General features: G+C 45.3%; 1 protein-coding gene across 1 annotated transcript in view; it reads left to right on the forward strand.

The window, feature by feature from the left end:
• cacng2a (calcium channel, voltage-dependent, gamma subunit 2a) overlaps positions 1–14,113 on the forward strand; it is a 76,641-nt gene that overhangs the window by 41,773 nt on the left and 20,755 nt on the right. Inside the window, exon 2 of the mRNA XM_013135879.3 lies at positions 11,626–11,709. Coding sequence (XP_012991333.2) covers positions 11,626–11,709 — 84 coding nt within the window. The remainder of the gene's footprint in view (positions 1–11,625; positions 11,710–14,113) is intronic.

Genomic DNA, 14,113 nt, shown 5'->3' on the forward strand with positions numbered 1-14,113 from the left:
CCAGAACAATGTAGAAATTGTGTATTAACTCCAAACTGAGCTAACAAGAATGAATTATAATCGAGGTATCACCCTATAGTTTGTTGTTGGTTTTCAGCGGGGGCAACGTTCTGTAACCAGCTGTGAGTTACAGCTAACTTTAGTAGTGCAAGCTAATGTGCGTGCCTTCCGCAACATCATGTGTACTGTAGCTGCTCACCTCTCAAATCCTTGGTTTTAGTGGTGAATAAATGGGTTAACAGTAGTTTCCCAACATTTTGTTAGTTTTCTCTAGCATATTCTAGCATATTTTTCTTCTGTGCACCAGATTTTTACTGAGACTGGAACATTATGCCCGCAAACCATTGATACAATCCACCTGTCCTGTCTATGGAAGCGTATAGTTAAATTAATTCAAATAATAATGCAATCCCACAGTGCATTTTCATTTTCCGCTTTTGCCTGCATTATTTCATTCAGTCAGAAAATGAAAATGCAATCATGTGATTTGCATTTGAATTTTCATGTACTGGTATGCACATTCGCTGTTAATATAAAATTGTGTATGAAAAGCCATGCCCCGCTTTGTAATTAACTTAATTCAAATGTTAACGCAAATGTGAAAAGTGAGAAACAGCTCCACCCTTTGCAATAAAATGTTCATGCTCTAACGCCGTTTTTCTAACTTAATGAAAATGACAATACAATGTCCGATGGAGTGCCAACTCCGGGTAGGGGATGAGGCATTACCCCAAGTAAAGGAGTTCAAGTATCTCTGGGTCTTGTTCGCGAGTGAGGGGACAATGGAGCGGGAGATTGGCCGGAGAATCAGAGCAGTGGGGGCGGTATTGCATTCACTTTACCACACCGTTGTGATGAAAAGAGAGCTGAGCCGGAAGGCAAATTTTCCTTCCTACCCTCACCTATGGTCATGAAGGCTGGGTCATGACCGAAAGAACAAGATCGCGAGTACAAGCGGCTGAAATGGGTTTTCTCAGAAGGGTGGCTGGCTTCTCCCTTAGAGACAGGGTGAGAAGCTCAGTCAACCGTGAGGAACTCAGAGTAGAGTCGCTGCTCCTTTGCATCGAAAGGAGCCAGTTGAGGTGGTTCGGGTATCTGGTAAGGATGCCCCCAGGACGTCTCCCTAGGGAGGTGTTCCAGGCACGTCCAGCTGGGAGGAGACCTCGGGGTAGGCCCAGGACTAGGTGGAGAGATTATATTTTGACACTGGCCTGGGAACGCCTCGGGATCCCCCAGTCAGAGCTGGCAAATGTGGCTGGGGAAAGGGAAGTTTAGGGTCCCCTACTGGAGCTGCTGCCCCCGTGACCCGATACCGGATAAGTGGATGAAGATGAGATGAGACAATACAATGTGCTTGCATTTTCATATTCTACTGCCCTGTCAGTCATTCTCTGAAGGCGGGACACTTTACCATGCCAACCGGGAGTAGGTAGACAACAATCATAGATGTATGGGTACAATGGAAACAGCAGGGCTTGTGTAAGTAATCTTGGATTTCACAGATCATATTGAAAGCAGTTTGAGTTCCTGGTCAGATGCTCATGATAGAATATAAATAATGACTGTGATTACAAATAATTATAATGACATTTAACATGACAGTAATCAGATTACGTTACTGAGTTTCAGTAATCCAAAGGTTACGTTACTGATACCAAATGCGGGTGGAATTCGGCTGTGGCGGGTAACACAGTCACTCTTACTAGCCACTTTGGCGGGTGCCATTCTATGTCTGTACACAGGGTTTTTCCTGCTTTCAAAACTCAAACCAAAATCTCGCACCACCTCTGTGTGTTGGCATGGTAAAACATGATTTTGTTCTGGAGAATAGCCGTACCCTCAATGAAATCTGGCAACCTTGCGTACAGGACTACATGGGCCCTGACATCACTGAGATGAGTAACATACAAGTGGATCTTTTCTTTTACACCCAATCATGTCAAAATATTTCATAAATATGTTATAACCTAAAACTACATCCAAGCCGCATACATTAAAAAAACTTTTCATGTGACTTCTAGTATAGCCTACAATTACAGATTTATTGAAAGAGAGATGGCGAGACAAATGAAGATGACTGGTGAAAAGATAATCAGATTAGGGTGTGTACTGTCACCAAAAACATTGGGCTATATATGCAAAATACAGTGAAATAAATATATACAATTAACATATTTAAGTCACTAAGAATATTCATATATGAACGTGAAGAAGATTTTGGATCAGGGACAGCAGCAGAGCCTAGTACAGATGAAGGAGGTCGAGAGAGGGAGTTTAACGATATGGCGTCAAGGAAAAGATGGAGGAAAAAATAACGTGACAAGGCTGGAATATATACAGGTGCTGGTCATAACATTTGAATATCATCAAAAAGTTGATTTATTTCAGTAATCCCATTCAAAAAGTGAAATTTGTATAATTTATACATTCATTCCACACAGACTGATATATTTCAAGTGTTTATATCTTTTAATTTTGATGATTATAACTGACTACTAATGAAAACCCCAAATTCAATATCTCAGAAAATTAGAATATTGTGAAATGGTCCAATATTGAAGACACCTAGTGCCACACTCTAATCAGCTAATTAACTCAAACACCTGCAAAGGCCTTTAAATGGTCTCTCAGTCTAGTTCTGTAGGCAACACAATCATGGGGAAGACTGCTGACTTGACAGCTGTCCAAAAGACGACCATTGACACCTTGCACAAGGAGGGCAAGACACAAAAGGTCATAGCTAAAGAGGCTGGCTGTTCACAGAGCTCTGTGTCCAAGCGCATTAATAGAGAGGCGAAGGGAAGGAAAAGATGTGGTAGAAAAAAGTGTACAAGCAATAGGGATAACCGCACCCTGGAGAGGATTGTGAAACAAAACCCATTCAAAAATGTGGGGGAGATTCACAAAGAGTGGACTGCAGCTGGAGTCAGTGCTTCAAGAACCACCGCGCACAGACATATGCAAGACTTGGGTTTCAGCTGTCGCATTCCTTGTGTCAAGCCACTCTTGAACAATACACAGCGTCAGAAGCGTCTCGCCTGGACTAAAAACAAAAAGGACTGGACTGCTGCTGAGTTATGTTCTCTGATGAAAGTACATTTTGCATTTCCTTTGGAAATCAAGGTCCCAGAGTCTGGAGGAAGAGAGGAGAGGCACAGAATCCACGTTGCTTGAAGTCCAGTGTAAAGTTTCCACAGTCAGTGATGGTTTGGGGTGCCATGTCATCTGCTGGTGTTGGTCCACTGTGTTTTCTGAGGTCGAAGGTCAACACAGCCGTCTGCCAGGAAGTTTTAGAGCACTTGCTGCTGACCAACTTTATGGAGATGCAGATTTCATTTTCCAACAGGACTTGGCACCTGCACACATTGCCAAAGCTACCAGTACCTGGTTTAAGGACCATGGTATCCCTGTTCTTAATTGGCCAGCAAACTCGCCTGACCTTAACCCTATAGAAAATCTATGGGGTAATGTGAAGAGGAAGATGCGATATGCCAGACCCAACAATGCAGAAGAGCTGAAGGCCACTATCAGAGCAACTTGGGCTCTCATAACACCTGAGCAGTGCCACAGACTGATCGACTTCATGCCACGCCGCATTGCTGCAGTAATTCAGGCAAAAGGAGCCCCAACTAAGTATTGAGTGCTGTACATGCTCATACTTTTCATGTTCATACTTTTCAGTTGGCCAACATTTCTAAAAATCATTTTTTGTATTGGTCTTAAGTAATATTCTAATTTTAGGGAAAAACTGAATTTGGGATTTTCATTAGTTGTCAGTTATAATCATCACAATTAAAAGAAATAAACATTTGAAATATATCAGTCTGTGTGTTATGGATGAATATAATATACAAGTTTCACTTTTTGAATGGAACTACTGAAATAAATAATTAGATGATATTCAAATTTTATGACCAGCACCTGTACAGCTCAGTTTCGTTTTTATGCAAGTCTATATTAACAAGAATACAGCATAACAACGAAAATAGACAACAATAATATTGGCTGCTATATAGCTGATGAGTGATTTCATATTTCTTTTTAAATAACATGCTAATAGGTCTATGTTAAGAATAAATATATTGCTTATATATTTTGGTTGATATTAGGGAGGACATTGCAGCCTACATTAGCTGCTCACGTGGACATGGGCAACATGGCTGATTTAACACAAGGCAGATTTAATAGTTGTCTTTTTCAAGTGTGTAGCCACATCTTATATAGAGTATGTGGTTTATAGTGTATAGAGTGCGAGGTTTGGGGTACCACCTTGCCTAATTTTGTGCCAGGAAAACCCCTGTGTGTGTGCATATATTCCAACTCTGGGTGGGTGTACATGTGATGCTCATCTGGGAACTCTCACAGTCTATCAAACATGTCAGGGTATTTCTTCTCTAGCTCGTCTTTTGTATAGCTGGGGACTGCATTTTGACGGGGTCAAACCAACAGAGGGCTGACAATGGCAACACATTAGATTATTTGCCGACAACATATACCATGCATTGTCTGAGTTTTGAGTTGGCTTGTTGACCGCATGTATGACAGCCTCCTGTTGCAATCATCCCATGGCCTATGTTTGACATTTTGCTGGTTTGATTATCTCCAGTGCTCTGTCCACTTTTAAGTCTGTGTCTCTCAAAACTCTGTCCTTCATATGTGGATCTGGTATACTATGAACGGCTTCATCACTGATGTCATTTTCATTTGGGCCAAACTCACGGTTTCTTACATTTCATTTGCAATTCTGTGACAAACATGTCCCCTCTGATAGCTTCTGAAATATAATTTTACTCAGAATTGATGGCTCTCAAAAAAAGAAAAATATATTTGGACTGCAATATTATCTGAAAGCATCCAAGATCCTTTAGAATTTTGTCTCATCACCATCTGCATCATTTATGTTCAGAGTATTATATACCTCTAATGAGGCCTACGGCAAGGCTTCCTCTCCAGTGGCATGTGACATGATGTGCATATTTTTTGGTTTTGTGCCTGCACTAGATGCTTCCACACACAACTCAAATCGCTTCTCCCACCTGACGAATGACGTGGTTTAAATTGTTCCACTGTAGCACTCACATTTCGTTTAGCTCGATGACTGCCTTCAGCTCTTGTTAGCTACCCTGCTCACTTGGCTAGCTCCAGAGCTGATCAGCTGTGTTCCGCGTCCCTACTGTCCTCTTCAATGAAAATGAAGAACTCACATATTCTGACACCATGTAATGTTTTACGTTTATGCTAAAACACTCAAGTGCTGTAGTAGAGGGTGCGTGAGTGACTCGACAGGAGAGGATTAAAACTTTGCTCGTTTACTTATGACTAACTTAGTAGTGTTTTTACATCCAGCACCTGGTAAACAACCACCGGCTCTTTCTTTTAACTCCATGTATGCTGAGGTATATCACATACACTCTCAAAAAACAGGAGATAGAGAAGCGAGGGAATAACCTCACAGGTTGAGGAGACTTGAAATACATTGAGTATTGGGTGGAAGGATACTGAGAATGGTGGAGAGGTTGAGAGGGAGAGAGAGAGGAGAAAGCAAAAAGAAAAAGTGATGGAAAGAGCATGAGGGAGAAGAGACAGAAAATAAAGAGTGTGGGAAAGACAGTGTGAAGAGTGGGTCTGGACTCCCTTCAGTGTCCGGTCTGACATGGCATCTGAACACAATAAAGCTGTGCCTCATCTAGTACACCAGTATTGCCCTCCATCAAAACATGAGCACAAATGTAAACATTAAGACACCGCCTCAGGTCACCATGTCGCTCCATTTTCTTCTACTGGACTGAATATAACACTGACCGTATAATGAGCCTGTTAAACATCAGAATGGGCATGATTATCTGATTCTGAAACCAAGGGCTTGATTCAATCAAGCCTGAATTATTTATGCAGTAGATCTTTTTACCATGGTCAAACTAAATCACAGAATTGTCTTGTATGGCTGTGGATCTCTTAAGAGGGACCTGGGCGACAGGGGGACTTAGAGAGCTGCCAGGGGGCATGATATGAAAGAAACAATTATGATAAAAATAACAATTTGGCATAATTAGTTTACTAAATATATATATATATATATATATATATATATATAGAGAGAGAGAGAGAGAGAGAGAGAGAGAGAGGGAGAGAGAGAGAGAGAGAGAGAGAGCACTTCAAATACAGTGCCATGAAAACATTTTAAAACACCTGACCATATATGATTTTACTGGATTACAACTCGGTAATATTTGGTTGAGCCCTCTTTCCCTGCAGTTACAGCTTTAAGTCATTTGGAGTAGATATGTACCAACCTTTCCTTGTTTTTAAGTGCTTTTTACCCATTTGCTCCAGGTTTGTCAGATCTGGTGAACAACACTTGTGAACCAGCATTTTTTAAATAGTGCTCATTGGGATTGAAATCAAGACTTTGACTGGGCATGTTGCTGCCACCACCTTTTTGAGGAATGGGCAGTTTTAGGTTTGTGCTACATATATAGAGAGTATAGAGGATGCAGTATGATTTCCATCTTAAGGTCCAAAATACAAAAGCTGCCCCTTGATTTAGCTTGTGGGGACAAGTGAAGAGCTTTGCTCACTTAAGGGTTGATGACAGCCACAACTCATCACAGGTGGCCAAGAAGTGTAAAAGTTAATCAACACGACTGCATTTTGGTGTCAGACTTTAATTTTGGTCAGGCTAATTGGTCAGGCTCCTTGTGAGGTGTGTAGCCAGTTAGGGAACTCCGTAGCGAGTTCCGATCTCAACTCTCCGTGGTTGGGGAGGTGCACTCACAAGAACACTGAGAGGTGACAATATAAAACCTAGTTCAAGAGCTGAGGGCCGAATGGCTGTCTAATATGCATTTGGAGTGCAGCTCCAATTTCTCTCCCAACCTTGTGTGACACACACACACACACATACATCCACTTTAAAAACATGTTGTCCCTGGATCGTCTCCTTACTACACCTGCCATGGGAGGTTGTGAACCATGCTGCGTGTGTGTGTGTGTGTGTGATCTATGTGTACAATTCTACACTAGGGTGCTCCTATCTTAGCAGGGTCATTATGAAGATGAATAAGGTGTGATTATGAAGATGTATAAGGCGATTAGGCCTGTTGTACCCTGCTGTTAGGTGCTGGGGCTGCCTAGCGCTCATTAAGGAGGGGATGTTAGCATGCCTGCTGTAGCATAACTCATACAGTACACATTAACCCCTCACACTTTAAAGAGAGTAAGAGAAATCAAAGGGGTTGGTAACCCATTTGTCACTCTGTGCTTGTAAGCACCTTCACTTCTCCACAAATGGTCCCCTAAACCACTTTTGGATGTATATGTATTTGTTTTCGGAGAGTTTGGTTTAGTCCAATGGACATTATATATATATATATATAATATCAAATGTGTCAACCACTACTTGGTAAAACATTTTTATAATGTTGTAATCCAAAAACAGTCCGGGGAATCAAGTACAAGCACAGAAAGCATTCGAAAACAGCTTCGTAAAAATGGGGGAACCTCCCCTTGAGTTCAGGTAATGAGATCTAGCCATGTTCATGCAATGTTGAATGCTTCGCTGCTCAATAACACTTCTGCTGAACAGTGTAATATATTGAACGCTGCCGGCCATTGCATGTAGAGGTGGATGTGCAGGGGTAGCCGAATGCTGGGTTACACTAATCTTGGTCCACGGAGTGCAGGTGTAGTGCAGCCTGGTGAATATGATCACCGTGCAAAGCCGAGTAAGGAGTGAGTCAGTCCGTGTTAAAACCCATCCCCTGATCGGCCTAAACATCAGCTCCACCCATGTGATCATCTTCTAGTAGGCCCCAGATAACCGTCTCCATGGCAACCCCCACACCAGGAATCTCTTCTTTTTTTTTTTAGAGTGACTGGTTTAGATGTCCACATGGCAACGGCTGCCGTGGGGACAGAGAAAGGAGGGGGAGGGAGCGGGGGGGGGGGGGGGTTGCGGGGGTGGCTGCTGCTGACGCATTAGGTGGCTGCCTGCAAACTTTTCGAGAATTCCGCCCACCGACACGTCAGAAGTAGGCACTCGGCCGTAATACGGGCCCAGCAACGCCGAGTTTCCTCTTGTTCAGTCTCTGCGTCGCTCCCTTGACCTCAAACAACAACGCCTCCTACTTGAACCGGGCCTGTTAACCTTCAGTTCTCCACCAGCCGCAGAGCCTCATAGCACCTCCTCCATGTTTACGTCCCAGAACTTTTCAACAGAAGTTTCCGGAGCGGCGGTGGTGACCCCGCTGGCAGGAGGTCGGGGAGTGTGGGCGGACCCTCCTGTGTCTGTCTGTGACTAGGGTTCTGGGGAAATGGACGATCCTCTGTTCTGTTGTGTTCTAGACAGTGCCAATAACCTGGAGGAATCTCTGGAGTTTTATATCACTGATGGATATTAGTAACAGTAGCAGGGGCTGGTAAACGAAGAGGAGGAACATATAAATATATATATATATACACACACCAACATATTGTGAAGAATCAGACATACTCACACAAATTGCTTGGCAGCAGTGGTGCTGTAATAGGGACTGTAATTGCAGATTTGAAATTAGTTGGAGAAAAGTCTAAAGGGGGTGGGGGTTAGTTGGTAATTGAACGCTCCAAATTATCTTGAATAATCCCTCAGTAATCTCTCCCTGTGAATGGAAATTGTGTGGAAGGAAAATGTGTTGGGAGTCAACGATTACAATTAAAATAAAAATCACAATTTCAGTGCCGTAATCTGGCCCATTGTAAGCATCGGCTCCCAGGGTCTTATGGGCCTGGCCAGTGCTAATTTCTATCGGCTGGATGATGGAAGAGAGGGCGAGAGAAAGAAAGAGAGTAAAAGAGAAGAGAATGAGAAGGATGGCTGCTGGGAGAGCCACAGCCGACTTCAACCATCAGACAATCCATGCCAGCAGGGTGAAGAATCCTCAGCTTCCTCACTGAGAAAGGCGAAAAGGAAAATGTACTTCCCCCTTTTCTAGTTTGAGGAGGAGATGAGGAGATAAGCAGGTGTGTTTCTGGCTCCAGTAGCATCTGAATAAAACCTCAGGGTTTTTCTTGAACAGTTCAAAGCAAAGAGCTTTTCCTCAAATAAAATACTACTGATTTCAGTATGAGCAGTATTCTTTCCAGAATGTTAACCCCAACATGAAGGTCATCTGAAATGAGTGAAACCCCACGTAGAAAAATCCAGTTTGCGAAGGGAGTGAACAGTGCAATTGCTCTGCTCACTGGAATCTCCCCATGACAGCACAGACTCACTACAGCGCCGTCTCTAGGAAACACAAAACATGGGGATCACAGTGTCACCCAGATCTCCTCTAGTAATGAAGTGCTTTACAGCAGTATGCGACTAAGGCATCCATCGAGGACCCAGGGGTTAGACCATAGCTCATCACAACGGCATGGGTCGTTGTGGCCAATGGTCATTAAGGTGATTGAGGAAGTCCAATGCCACCCCCCCCCCCCCCCAACCTTATCGTACTGCTACTTCCAACACAGCTTGATAGAGTGAGTGAAAACCAGAGACCATAGCCCATGCTATAGCTTCTCCGTTAAGACTAAATGAAGATGTCGTTACCAGACGCCTGAGTCTCCTCTGTAAGACCCTGACATCCATGTGTCCCCTGCCACCGCCCCCCCCCCACCCCACCCCCGGTCCCACGCTTTTGTGGGTAAGGTCTCTGCAAAATGAAAGTGCCATTATAAAACATTTACCAGCCTGCTGAGTTTACATGTCTTACAATAAAAGGACAGTTTGGAGCGGTTAAGTGTCCCATAAATCTTTCAGTGCACTAATTGAAGTGGTTCCCCCAATAGGCCACTCCACAGCTGCTTTTACAAATGGCACAACTGTGTAGACTGTGGGAGAAAGCTGTAGGCCCGGTCCACGCTGCCACTCTGTGATTTGGTGTTATTGTTCAGACGGAGACACACGTAGTGAGCTGCGGACGGATGCTGTGTGTTGCAGTGGCGCGCCTTTCCGATCCGACAGATCCACCGGGAGTGTTCCGTGTGACTACAAACAGTCGTATTCTCATTGAAATGGATTTGAAATGAAAGACTTCGGGGGTGCTCGTCTTTTCTTTGTCATCGTATTTTACCCTGTTATTATGGAGCCCCAGGCCGCACTGTGGGTTCGTTGCTGGTTCAATCGGTGTGTTTAGAAGGCCTGCGTATTTATTGCAAGGTTCGACTCTTGATCCAACAGTGATGGAAGCATGACAATCAAGTTGGATCCGTCCCCTTGTCCTCTGGACTGAACTTTAACCTTTAACTCCTTGCTATTCCTCTCTCTCTTCCTTGTTCCCATGTGTTCCTTCCTCTCTTGTTAATGGCCACAGAGCTTGTTGATAGAAATCGATGAGGTCTTTTTTGTTCACGGGCCAGACCCGGACAAGGTGAGAGAGAGAAGTGGGCGCACACACCGTCAGCAGTTTGGACTCTGTCCACCCACGAAGGATTAGTGTGTTTCACACTCAGGTTCCCACACTCGCCCACCTCCTCTGCTGCAGCCCAACTGCGGGCCAGCCGGACCTTGTCCAACCGCTAGTGCTCGGTCAGAACTCAATGACAAAGTATCACAACAAACTCAGCTGCCATTAAACCAAAACCCCTGTTAGATGGTGAACAGACGGTAACTGTGGCTGTGTGGTGTGGGACACGGTCCTTTTCTGTGTCTGGGAGCCTTTCTGATAACACTGAACATGAGCAGTGGTCTGTTCGACAGGGCTAAACTCGGAACACCCATTCTTTGGCAGTCCTCACCGGGTGTCCATCCGTCCGCGTGTGGGGTCTACTCACAGGACCAGCTCCTCAACCGGCCTCACCCGCTGTGCGCCTCCTGCCTCCCCGGCAACACCTGGCGCCCGGCTACCAAACACCTGTTCACCTAATTAGAAGGACACTGGAGGGAGAAGGAGATAAATAAGTTAATGAGACAGTAATCTGGCTCAATCACACGCCCCCGTCGTCTGGCTACCCCTCATACCAGCAGCGGGGGGACGCAGTAATGGCCGCCGAACAGGGTTCTTCCTCCGCAGGGTGACCTCGAATGACCCCCATTCACCGACGGATCTTCTGTGGTTCCATGGGATGGAGGTGTGGGGAGGTTGGCGTGCAGCAATGACGAGAGAGGGAGGAAGCGGGAAGGAGGACGAGGCCAGGCGGGGGCTGCTTCCTGGATGAGCCAAGCGAGTGGCTGGGCTGCCCGAGCTCTGAGGCGTCAGCCAAATGAATGAGCATTAGGAGATGAGGTTCCCATTGCACAGCGGTTGGAGATGCTCCAGGTCTCACCAGCTGCGCCGTTCTTGTTTACAAGCCGCCACCTGCTGCCGGAGAGGCCTCCATCTCGACTAGCAACCTCAGGCTTGCATGAGCGCCAAAGCCAGACCAGGATGTGTGCTGCCTGGGTCGGGGAGATCCATCAGAGCCCCCCCCCCCCAGTGTTTTTGAGAAGGGCAGAGTGCCCACTGAGTGCAGTTTCATCATAGTGTTCCCTGACATCACTGTGTGTTATATTCAAATCTGCATCCGTTTGTGTTTCACCACCATGTCCCACTTAATTCTATTACTAGTGGTCCTCTGTAAGTGCTTGTCTGACCCTGTGGTTTTTCCTTCTTGTTTCTCTTCCAGGGAACTTTAAAGGGATGTGTAAACAGATAGATCATTTCCCCGAGGACACTGACTACGAAGCGGACCCCTCCGAATACTTCTTACGTGAGTCTCCCTCTTTGGCTTTCTCCTTCACAGAGCAGAGAACCAGTAAACATCAAGGGATATTGTGGTCTGGGCTTACCCATTCTGTCAAATGACCGGGCTTCATTATGGTCATTTGATACTTTACTCTAGTGAACAGTGTAAATACCACTCTACAGAAATACTACACAGATGATAAACTGGCATTTCTAATCTTAAGGGTTAATAATAACAGTCAGGTGACCGAGAGAGGGAAATCTACCAACATCCCCTAATTGCTGATATTTAACCACCCCGAGCTAGGTGAGAACACCATGACTTTTTTCCATATCGTTGTTGAGAGCGGAAACAGTGGTTGTAGTTCTGGTGGGACTGTGAGTTACTTCACCAGCCATGAACGATGTCTTGCTGTCTGGTCATGAGTGCTTGTCGGTCTGGTCTGAACTCTGTTGAGCACCTCTCCTTCACTCCTCTTCTCCTCCTCTCTTCCTCTCTCGGGCAATTGCTAATGCCTGCCTTGTGTAATGTAACACGCAGTTTTACAGTCAATTCGGTATCGTGTAAACAACCCACATTCATTCCGGCTCTCCTTTTCTCACTGCTAGTAAGACATGGAAATGAGTGTTATACAAGCTGCTCGAACTACGACTGACTGCTGTGACTGAGATTTTAAAATGTACAAAGCTCAAACAAAAGTTGTATTTCTTTTTCATATAAAAATAACACAGTACTGGCACTACTCTGGCATATTGATGAAACTAGTGCTACATTCAGAATGTGCAGGTCTCCAGGTTTATCCTCTGAACAATAACAGTAATCCTTTAAAATTTTCCCATAAACAGCCTATGCGATGAATCCAATGGATGTATGTCATCAACGTACTGTATGTACAGCACCTCATGAGCAGTGCTCCAGCACACTTCAGCACACTTCAGCACACTTCAGCACACTTCAGACCCTTGACCCCTCCAGTGACCACTTCCCTCTCCAACGACGCCCAAGTGAACTGCCAGACAGGCTTCATTTCCTGGTCGCCATCGGGACAGACAGCCAATGAAGCCCACTCTGACAGAAGGAGTGCACTCCGGTGCCTGTGATTAAGCTGAGCCAATTAGACTGTGTTTTACTTAGCGCTCTGAGCGATGATGCTAGTCAGTGTGTGCCAGGAGGACGGTTATGATAACAGCTCTGGTAATGATTCTAATGACGCCGGAACCTTAACGAAGACAAATCAAACCTGACTGAGCTGGGCCAGGCCCTAACGACGTGGCCCTAACGACATGGCCCGACTAACTGGCCGTGAGACAGTGAGGGCCACTGTGGGCAGTATGTTAAGACTGATAGTACAGGCCAGGTACTAAGGCATGCGTGCTTGTGTGTGTATTAACCACTTCCTGCTCTGTGATTGGACGAGAGGGCCGCAGCGCTCCCAGTGGCTTGCCAATTAGGACACTCACATCCATAAATATTTCAGCCTCCTTCCTATATAGGTCAGGCCTCTATCACTCTCTCTCTCCTTTATCTGTCCCTCTCTCCCTGTGAACGGCGTGTGTTTTTAGTCTGGACTTGTACCTCTGTACTACTTTAGTGACAATGTTACCCAACGTTTGGCGCTCTCGGCTGTGTCAACATTTGTGGACATTAATACTTTTGTGTTTGTGTATGCACATGCATGCGTGTGTGTGTGTGTGTGTTCTGATCTTCGGAGGTAGGGTGTGCTCATCAGGGTACAGCGGGCCACTCTGGGACAGGTTCACCGTGAGGTTTACGCCAGACTCCAGATGTAATCTCTCCCCTGCCTGTTTTATCCCAGCCAGGCTGAGGAGGTCTCCAAAGGCACTCATTTATATTACCCTATTCTACTTTAGTGGAGGACACACACCTGGTGTTTTCATAATGAGGCGTTCCACAGAGCCTCTTGAGGGTGACTAAAGTGAAAGAATGCCAGCCGCTCTGCCCGGCGTGGTAGAAGAAGAAGGGGAGTGTTATAGATACTGTCACTTTCGGAAGTGGCATCAGAGGGTAGACAGCCAGATTGGGGGGGATTGATGGGTGATTTATGTAATGCTGTGATTAAACACTTAGCTGACAGATCCCCCCCCCCCCCCCACACACACACACACACACACACACACAAACTCCAAACACAGATACATGCTATCAAAATTATTAACAGTATCTACACACACGCAGACACACATGTGTATCAGTAGCAAGCAGATTTGCAGTAGTGACTGTGAATCCTCAGCTCTCCCCATAGCCGGGCGCTTCACACATCCACACGTTATATAACACAGCTGAGGCACACTAAAGTGCCAGTGGGTTTTTAGATCATGCCGTGTCTGAGCTCCCATCATTCACTGCTATGCTGGGCACTAAGCAGCTGAGAGAAGAGGAGAGACGGAGAAGAGAGGAAAGAAAACGA

Source organism: Esox lucius, chromosome 11 (assembly GCF_011004845.1).
Source record: "Esox lucius isolate fEsoLuc1 chromosome 11, fEsoLuc1.pri, whole genome shotgun sequence".
NCBI classification, from domain to species: Eukaryota; Metazoa; Chordata; class Actinopteri; order Esociformes; family Esocidae; genus Esox; species Esox lucius.